At 48.8% G+C, this 10,405-nt stretch overlaps 1 protein-coding gene across 1 annotated transcript; it reads right to left on the bottom strand.

Annotated features, from left to right (window-relative positions):
• Positions 1 to 1,470: 1,470 nt before the first annotated feature.
• Positions 1,471 to 2,589, bottom strand: LOC104512635 (C3a anaphylatoxin chemotactic receptor-like). The gene has a single exon (XM_010155691.1). It carries the CDS (start codon positions 2,587 to 2,589, stop codon positions 1,471 to 1,473), a length of 1,119 nt encoding a protein of 372 aa, XP_010153993.1.
• Positions 2,590 to 10,405: the final 7,816 nt, after the last annotated feature.

Genomic DNA, 10,405 nt, shown 5'->3' with positions numbered 1-10,405 from the left:
GGGTGCCAGCCGGCCCCCCCCAGCGTGGCGTGGCCCCCGTGCTTCGTGTCAGTGGTCAGGGAGAGAGGGGCGTGATCTCACGAGTTTATTTTTGTGCATGCTTTCTTAATAAAAAGAAAAAGTGAATGTTTATGGTTTAACGCCTTGGGTGCCAGTATTGAATTTTTTTTCCAGCGGCGCCTCTCAGCTGGGCTTGCTTCCTCCCCTACTTCCCTCAGAAACAGGGTTTGGGGGTGGGTGGGGCAGAATTACCAGCCCACAGCTGTAGTGCTGTACGGCTGAGGCTCTTCAGGATGCCAGGAGGGAGTTGGAAGTTCTCACAGCTGACTGTTCCCCGGGCAGCGAGTCCTTCCACTCGCGCTCTCCACGAAGGCAAAGCAAAACCGATACCAGCGCTTAGTGGCTGTCATGGCATTTGTTGGAATGAGGAAGGACCGACACAAAAAGCGGATTTTAAACTACTTCCTTAGGGTACTTGTTAGGTTACATCTGCTTTCCCGGAGCAGGCAGCGTGCGAGCTTGGGCAAGTCCCGAGTAGCCTGGCTGGGTGGATGTACTGATCCTCCTCCACCAGGAAGACGTGAGGAGCACCTCTCTTTCAGAGAGCAGGACCTGACCCTGCCACAACAGGCTGGTTCCCTACCTTCTTGGAGTCAGCCAGAGGTTAGCGCTTCTCCACTGCGGAATGACTGATAGTCCCAACAGCCAGCCGCCTCATCTGGGTCACCACCGCGCAAATTCCGATGGCATTCACGTGCCATCTCAGAACGCAGCAGGGACATCTGTGAAATCTTGGACTGCTTTCTAAAAGGAAGGTTTGGGACTCGGGTTTACGCTCGGCGCGTGCCGATCGTAAACGTGCGCCCGCCCAGCCGCTGCTGTACTGCACTGGCTTTGCTGGGGCCAAGAAGCGGCCGAGGCACGGAAGTCGGGTCAGTGGAGCTGACGGGGGCGAATGCTGTTCTAGGGCACTGCTGTAAGGAAATGCAGCACTACCCTCTAGGGCATCTTCAGGGAAGAAAACCTCAGACCCCAAGTAGAATCCCAGGGGAGGAAAGATGGGATAACAGATTTCAAGGAGAGACACGGTTTCATCTGCAGTTTATCAGAGACAGGAGATGTAGAACATAGACATGTGCAAACAACTCCAATAACCTTTTCATCTAGAAATTTAGAGGTTAAACTACACGATCCCACCGCAAATCATTCTGCAAGCCCGCTTTCTTCTCCAGAGGTTAAATACTCCGTGTCTCCTGCTTTACCGGAGTCTTCCCTCAGATTATGACTCCCGGTACTTCCACCTTCCCACCTCTCCGGAGAGAAAGGGGGTTAGCCGTTCTGATCGTGCCAGTGCCCTGTGTGCGTCTGCAGGTTAAGCAAGGGGGTCGGAGCAAAACAAGCTGTTAAATGGAGAGATCGCTGGGCAGGGCCATAGCTCGCCCTTCCCACAGTGCTGATCCGAGTCCTGCGTCACACCGTGCTGCTAATGTCCTTCTCTGTTGAAGTCTTGCTCCTGTCAAGGGAGCAAGGGATCGAACGTGTCGGCTGCTCCGTAAAGGCACCTTCCAAGATTCCTTGCAGCGACTGCTGTGCCTTTGCCCTGAAGTCCCGTCCCACAAAAACGTAGAGCAGGGGGTTGATGCAGCTGTTGGCGTAGGCGAGCGACGTCGCGAGGTGATCCCAGAAGATCAGTGACTCACTCACTTCCGTTCCAAAGGTAGGTACGAGGTACAGAATCCCAACAACGTGGTATGGGGCCCAGCAGATGAAGAAAGTGGTTACTACCAGCACAATCGTTCGCAGCATCCTGTTGCGTGGCTTGTGAAACTGGTTGGCGCGCGTTCGGAAGGCAATAAGGGCGTAGCAAACCGCCATCACGCCGAAGGGGAGCGCAAAGCCAAAGACAGCCCTGCTGATGTTTATTGCCACGAAGGGCAGGGACACCGAATGAGCGCCTTCGTAGAGGCTTCCCCATGAGTCGTTGCCGTTGTAGGCTGAAGGCGAGTATTCTTCCAACAGCTCACTGGCAGAATCGTCCATATACTCCAGCCCTTGGTCGTCTCCAAAATTGTACCCACACTCCGTTTTGCCACTGTGAGTGCTAGTCTCGCGGTAGTGGAAGACGGGGCAGCAGAAAATGAAGGCCAGGATCCAAATGCCACCACAGATGAGGGTTACAAATTTCACTGTTCGATGATTTTGACACCAGACAGGTTTTGTCACGAGGAGGTAGCGGTCAATGCTGATGGCCACGAGCAGGAAGACGCTAGCAAACATGGTGAAGACTATGACCGATGGAATGACTTTGCAGAGGAACCAACCGTACGGCCAGTGTTCGTGGAGAGCCAGATGAATGATGGAAAACGGCAAGGACAAGCAGCACGTGAAGTCAGCCACAGCAAGGTTTAGGAACCAGACGATGTTCACAGTCCTTTTCATTTTGAGACCAGCTACCCAGATCACCAGTCCGTTGCCTGGGATACCTATGATGAAAACTATGAGGAAGGCAGCAATGGAGACGATGGATTCCGCTGCGTAATATACAGCAGCCTGTTCACGTGAACTGCTGTTACCCGGGAGATGAGGCATTCTGTAGCTATAAAACAGAAAATAAATTAGCATGTAGTTCTGAGAAAGAGAGCCTGATCTTCATCCTTTAGGCATTAATAGAATTGTTTATAAAATACCTGTTAACTAAACTCTTGCTGAATTGGTGAAGACAGTTGTGTTGCTGAAAGGTTCCTAAAAGGAAACTGCATAGGTAAGGCCTGAATACAGCCCGCGGAAGCAACGGAGCAGACATAAGACAAACCAGGCGGATTCTGTTTCAGATGCCAGTCAGGGACCATTGTGTGCAGGACTAAGTATCAATATGATTAACAAAAATTAATCCAAATCATCCATCTCTTCTTTTGCATAACATATTTCCTTGCATAGCGTAGAGTCTGAGCGTGGAGCAACGCGTGTTAGAACAGCTTCCCCACAAAGAAAATGAGATAAACAGTTGTAACAAACACTGTAATTTACCACCCTTGGCTAACAATTGCTAAGAGGTTTTTAGGTGAGGGTGACCTGCAAGGAAACCTCCAAAAGAAGTCACTGGAAAGCAGCTGGGGGCTTAAGAAAATTCTAACAAGTTTGTTGCGTTTCCTGTGGTCTTGCTGATGCAGGCAGAAGCGACTTTCACAGGCACAACGGGGGAACAGCGCTGCACAAGCTGAATCTTGCTGCCTTCCCATACAGCTGCAGAAGGTGGGATGAAGAGGATAGGGACTCAAGGAATGCCATAAAGATAGTAGTACAAATCCTGCCCCAAAGCAAATTGAGGGATGAATCCGTAAGAAGATCCTGCCCACGCTATGTTTTCAAGAGCGCTAAAAGGGCTGCTATGTGGTTATGAAGGTGAGGGGAGGGGAGGGGAACTGGAGGGGAGAGAAAGGTTTTCAGGAGTGAAGATGAAGAAACTGCAAGTTGAAGAGGAAAGCAGAATTCTGCAGCTTATACCCACCTGAGCGAAGCAGATATTTCGGTGTGTCACGGAGCAAGAATCATCAGTCCCGTTTCTGGACTGACCAAAGAAACTCACGTGACATTTTAGGAAGTAGCTTTTTCCTCTCTGTGGATGTGTGCGCTAAGTATGTTCTTCCACCCTGACGGAAAAGCTTAGGATGACTCATACTTCAAGTTTGAGATATGATCTGCTGATAAAAGAAACAGTCAAATCAAAAGAATCTGTTCCAACACCATCAAAATAATTCAGTGCTCTGAGTCAAAGAATAATAGAAAACAAGGGGATGATGGGCACAGACATGTACTTTACTGTCGTTTCCACAAGACAGCTGAATCAGGTGTCCTGCCCCTTGGCATCATACTAAATTTTGCTTGATGTGATTCATAATTCTGATCCCTGCCATGCCACCGTCAGGTGTCTGACCACTTTCACGTTTTACCAGATCCGCACATTCACCTAGCTAATCCCATTGCTGGGATTCTATCAATCCAGATCAGCTTCTGTCCCAGCTTGAGACAGCTTAGTGCACCATATACAGAACATTGTACTCAGCAAACCATAATAAATCATGTCAAAGGGATTTTAATCTCATTTTTCACCTTCCAGAGCATTTAAAGTGGTGTTGGTTTTTTTTTTTTTTAGGAAGGAACTTGATTCATGAAAAGTTGAAGTGGTCAACAGAAATGCTGATAGCACAAAATGTGGCAAGACATCAGAAAAGACATAAAAAAGACATCAAATGTGCAACAATAGGATTCCCCCTCGCCCCTCCCAGTTCGGGAAATCAGGACTGCTAGCAGAAATGACAAAGCCCAGATTTACAAGAATCAACCTCGGTATTTTGATTTTGGTCTGGAAAATGAACTAGGGCGGAGCAGAGTTGTGCTTCTGAGCATGTCTCCGTGGAACACGCGGATCCTGCCTCCAACACAAAACCCATGAAACAAGAAACAGGAAGGCAGGCCAGGGCTGGGCTGTACCCCCAAAGATGGATGGCTGTCAGCAGCCTGCTGGGAAAATTCCTCTAGCTGCATCTTATTCCCAGCTGCCCTCTTCCCGGGGGGGCTCCCCAGACCCCGGCAGGAAGTGTTCATAGGAAAGGCCTCCTCCTGGCTCCTGTTGGCCAAGGGGCACGCAGCTGTTTCACCACCATATGGCTCACTCGCTCTAGTCAAACTCCCCTTTGCAAGAAGGTCCTTCTCCACCAGTTGGCCCGCTCTGATCCTGCCCGTTAAAACCTCTCCCCTGCAGCCAACCTTGGCACAGCAAACGCGTTAGTCCAGCCAGCTCACCATGGACTGGGAGAAGATAGAATCATAGAATCATAGAATCAGAGAATGGTTTGGGTTGGAAGGGACCTTAAAGATCATCTAGTTCCAACCCCCCTGCCATGGGCAGGGACACCTTCCACTAGACCAGGTTGCTCCAAGCCTCATCCAGCCTGGCCTTGGACACTTCCAGGGATGGTGTATCCACAGCTTCTCTGGGCAACCTGTTGATGTGGTACCTCGCTTGGATAGATTTCCAGAGCAATGGACCTTCTGATCAGTTTGACTAGTGAAGTGTTTTGCGCCTCAGCATAAAGGGCCTAATGATGTAGACACTCAAAGGAGATGGTGCAAGGAGGAAAAAAAAGACACCTCTCATTTTCCCTCATGATAAAGAGACCGAGTTAGCTTAGAAAGGCTCTAATTCACAGAATCACTGAATAGTTGAAGTTGGAAGACTCTCTGGAGACTCTCCAGTCCAATGCCACTGCTCAAAGTAGGGTCAACTAAGAAGATATTGCCCAGGACTGTGTCCAGTTGGGTTTGAGTGTCTCCACAGGAGACTCCATAATCTCTCCTGGCAACTTGTTCCAGTGTTCGACCACCGTAACAACAAAAACCTTTTTATTGTGCTCAGATTGAACTTCCCGTGTTCCAGTTTGTGCCCACTGCCTCTTGTCCTGTCACCAGGCACCACTGAGAAGAGTCTGCCTCCATGTCCATTAAACACCCCCACCAGATAGATGATAAGATCCCCCTGAGCCTTCTCTGCTCCAGGATGCTACCAGTTCCTTAACTACCTCTGTGGCTCTCCACAAGCTTCACTCTACCATGTCCAAGTCTCTCCAGTACTGGGGAGCCCAGAACTGCACCCCGCACTCCAGATGTGGCCTCACCAGTGACCCGTAGAGGGGGAGGATCACCTCCCTCGACCTGCTGGCAACTATCCTCCTAATCTAGCCGTGGCAGCTACTGGCATTCTTTGCTGCGAGGGTGCATTGCTAGCTTATGTTCAGCTTTTTGTCCACCAGGACCACAATATCATCATTCTCTGCAAAGCTGCATTCCTGGTGCTCAGCCTCCGGTGCACGGGTTGGTTCCTCCTCTGGTGCAGAACTCTGCACTTCTCCAGCATATCCAGGTTCCTCTAGATGGTAGCAGAGACACCTGGTGTGTCAGCCACCTCTATCAGCTTTGTATCATCTGCTGCAAACTTGCTGAGGGTGCATGTTGCTTCATCATCCATGTGATTTCATACAGAGCTGAAACCAGTGTCAACTGCAGCTGGACACCAGCAGTGACTGGTCTCCAGCTGGACTTAGGTCTTCTGATCACCACCCTCTGAGCCCAGCAGTTCAGATGCCCCTCACAGTCCACTGAACTAGCCCTTACTCCATCAGCTTGGCTACGAGGATGGTCATATTGAAGTTTATCTTGAGGTATAGACTCAACTGGCCACCACAACAGGCTGGCTAAAACCTCAGTGCAAGTTACCCTTTATATTGCCGTTTTAGGTTTGTTATTACAAAACTGCACCAGTCTGTCAGTTACTAAATAGTTGCACTCATATACAATTCTAAAAATGTGATCAGTATATTTACAAAAGCCTCCCTGCCGCAAGAGTATGTAGGTTGTCTCCAAAACACTTTGGCAAGAACTGAGATTGGATTTCGTATTTCTACTACTTCTTCTGCGGTTCTACAAAGCTCTGCAGCCCCTCTCATTCATTTCTCTGCAGGTGGAGCAACGAGACAGCTATGAACTTTCACAGACCCTGAATATTCCTTGTGTCTGTGGCAAACCCATCTTCCCAAAAAACCTGCCCAAAGCCCTCCTATCAAAGCTTAGCCATAACTGGCACGGCTGTGTCTCTGGAAAGCATACTGCAGTGCTCTGCTGGCCACTCCGTTGTCACAAGTGTGCACTGAGCTTCACAGGGACTCTCCAGTCATGTCAAATATCTGCAGGGTTGCCCTGCACTGGTATTCCTCAGTCTCTCCTCTTTAGAAAACCCACGGAAGGACACCATGGCGTTCTTGTACATTGCTGAGTAAGCTCAGGTAAGCACAAGCTTTGGACACCGAGCAGGGAACAATGCTTGGCAAAACTGGTGCACACATAGATCATTCATAATTCAAAAGTCACAATAACGGATTCTCAGTACTGGGAACAGTGTACAGATCAGATATTTTGCCAGGACATTTGATGATTCTTCTGCATTGTTTATTATCAGGCTACCTATACCCATGAATCGGCATGAATTGTGCATTTTACCCTCCTCATGTAGGCCTTTCGCTTCGCACACCTCGTATGATTGAACATTGTGGAGTTCCATCCAATATTTCTACTACTCCTTGGTTTTCATTCATTGAAGATGCTTGTGTGGGAAGAATATGGGTCTTCCATTGCTTTCATAGTCTGATTTTAAGTATGTCCTCCTTCAATATTTCAACTTCACTGTTTAACCCTTAAAAAAACCCAAACGCCAAAAGACCAACCCAAAAGAAAACCAAAAAAAGTTAGCTGTTATTGGCAGTGCTTTGTATTTTCTTGGTCCAGAGATGCTTGCTTGGAAAAGACAGCAGAATGTCATGTTATCTGCTGGTGAAGTCTCAGTGGGATTTAATCGAATGGGAGACGTAGTCCTGGTGTCCTGGCGCTGGTTGTGCATCTTCCCTCGCGTGCCTTACACAAGCTGGCCCTTCGCCACTCTCTCATCTTAGATGACCTCCTTCTAGAAGAACTGTACGAGGGTTGTGGCACAGTGAACCACAGCACAATCAAGAGGCAGGCGAGCTGTAATACTGCTGTAATTGTGAATTACCCAACTTGGAAAGCAGTCATAGCTACACACAGGGTGATGTACCCCAGATCAGTTATTACCATTCAAAGAAATAATTTCACAGTCAATTTTCACAGTTTGATGAAAACTCATGTCCACCTGCAGTGCTGTTCAAGAGGTAAATAGAATGGGAAGTATTCAGTCGCTTCTTGCATACTGAATGCCGTGGTGGTCCTTGATGTTAAAAACAATTATAGAAACAGAAATGATACACAAAGTGATGACTAGACAGCCACGGCTCAGAATAGCTTCTTTTGGTGGACGAGCTAAGTGGACACGAATGCTTCCCAAGAGACATCTAACCGTCAGTATGACACATGGAGAAGGTGACACATGAATTCTTATAGCATAAGAACTCGGAGGTATCAAATGAAATGATCAGGTAAAAGGTTGTAAACAAAAAAATTATACCTTTTCATTTGCACAATGTGTTTCATGGCTCCAGGGATTATATGGGTAACCAAAATTATAAATAAATTCAAAGGAAGCAATGAGATGAATCCATGGAAGGAAAGCCAATAGAATGCACAAAGTCTAACAAATGCACGCCAACCTCCTGGCCCACAAAGCCCTTCCACTACCTACTTCTGGGCTAGTATACTAGGAAAGTGTAAATCTGTACTGTTTTATAGGCCTTAATTAGTTCTGTTCATCTCCAAAGTTTGTCTCTCATTAACCTCTTTGCCTTATCTCTGGTGAGCAATGGAACACTGGCAAGTGGGAACACAGAGCCCTCCCTGCGGCACACGTCTGCGTTACGCAGCGGCGCCGTGTCCTCCTACTAGTTCTCGCACACGCCGCGCGAAAGGGTTCCAATCCCTCTTCCTGGGCTGGCAGCTGCCCCCCTAGCACGCAGCCTGGCAGGGCACCCAGGCAGCACGGTGTGGCCCTCTGCTCCCTGGGGAATCAAGGTCTGCCACGAAGCCCGGTGTGTCAGACCCTCCCTCCCGCTGCGGGGAGGCAGAGGCAAGCTGCCAGAAGGGAAGGGGAAAAGGAAGCTGCACATCTGCGTCATTCTGTATCTGTTCAGGTTCCTAGCTCACACCAGTCGTGTCTTTCCTGTATATCCACTCGTGCAGCTGTCAACATCATTTCTGGGGAAAACTCGGCCAGTTAAATTACAAGTATCCTACTTTGTTAGTCTTAATGACCTAAGACTATTCCTGTCCTTGGCTTCAAAGCAACTTCGCTTACCAGGCCTATGGAATCAGCAGCACAAACTCCCTTTCTCTCAAGGCTTTTACGCAGGGGGCACGGTCAGAGATACAATGCTGGGTTAGCTGGACATCTGACCTGACAGAAGGACAGCCTGTTGGACTGCCACGACCGAGGTTCACGATCATTCTGCTCCACTTATTTCTGTAAACATCAAGAAACAACTCTCCAGATACCATTTCAGCTCTCAGTGCGTCAACTAACACTGTTCCTTCCCAGAAAAAAGAAACAACCCAACCCCTTAACCCAAGTGCTGTTTCACTTTTGGCTTTACCTCAGCAACAAACTGTGCTCGCTCAGCCTTCCACGGATAGCTTAAATTACTTCCTAGTGCTAACAGCCCACTCTATGCCCACCCCTTGGCTCTGTGGACAAATACAATTTTGTTTGTAACTGTTCTTGTACTTTTTCTTCCAGTTTTCAGAGTAAATATTTAATACCTTTAGTGACTCAGTCCCATGCTACTGCATAGCAGTACACTTCAACACCAGTCTTCACTGGGAAGTCGTTGTTAACAAATAGCAGTTTAAATGCTACTAGTCTTTATCTTACCATATTTGAGAAATAAACTAGTATTATGTCTCCTGAACTAGTCTTAAGGCCACATTTCTGGGAAGTCACACTCCTGAAATTAACCTTTACGTAGCAGGCATTTTCACCACTTCTAGCTGCAGAACTTGCAATGGCTTAGTGTTTTCTCTTTGGTTTGCTGTGTTACCAAAGGCCTCCTGATCTGGCACTGCAGACCACACAAAAATCCATCGTCCCTTAGAACGCAAGGTGCAGGAAGGGAAACCATGCTGGAGAGAAGCACCCAGGCTCACTGCCAAGCGCACGCAGGGATCCCGAAGGGAAGCTGCTGAATCCCTGGATGTCTTCAAGGCCAGGCTGGATGTGGCTTTGAGCAACCTGGTCTAGTGGAAGGTGTCCCTGCCCATGGCAGGGGGGTTGGAACTAGATGGTCTTTAAGGTCCCTTCCAACCCAAACCATTCTGTGATTCTATGATTCTATGATCTTGTATGTTAAGTGTGAAATTCCTCTCAGGATGAATCGGCAGCACGTTGCTTAGAAATAGGCCGTTTAGGTAGTATCTAACCAAAGTCTAGCAGATGTTCAGGAGGTGACAGCTGACTAGGCAAGTGCGGCAGCCTTTGTCCTTGTACGTCACTCGTCACCTTGACGAGCATCTCGCTGCGGAAGCATGCGGACTAGCGACAGGGGCTCCTCGCTTCCTCACTGGCCGCTGGACGACCACCAGAGATGGCTGGGTTACCGCCAAACGGATAATAGATGGCAGCCAAAACCGTGGGATAACCAAGAAAAAGCTGGTATCTCAGGAAAGGTGTTACTAAGTAGATGGTGGACGTCTAAGCGGGGTGGTTGGGCCAAGCTGGCGGAGCACCTGTGATGGAGAATGCCCCGTGCCGCTGCGATGAAGCACACCCGCTCGGCAGCACGACCCTGCGCTGGGCACTCTCCTGTCATTCCCCCAGAGCCGTGTGGCGGCACAAAACCCGGCCCCGTGTTTCAGCACGACCTAGGCCCGGCGTCTGGGCCCTCGGCGTGCC

The sequence above is a fragment of the Eurypyga helias genome, unplaced genomic scaffold (genome assembly GCF_000690775.1).
Source record: "Eurypyga helias isolate BGI_N326 unplaced genomic scaffold, ASM69077v1 scaffold9657, whole genome shotgun sequence".
Lineage (NCBI taxonomy): Eukaryota > Metazoa > Chordata > Aves > Eurypygiformes > Eurypygidae > Eurypyga > Eurypyga helias.
This window is presented reverse-complemented; position numbering and strand designations above follow the sequence as displayed.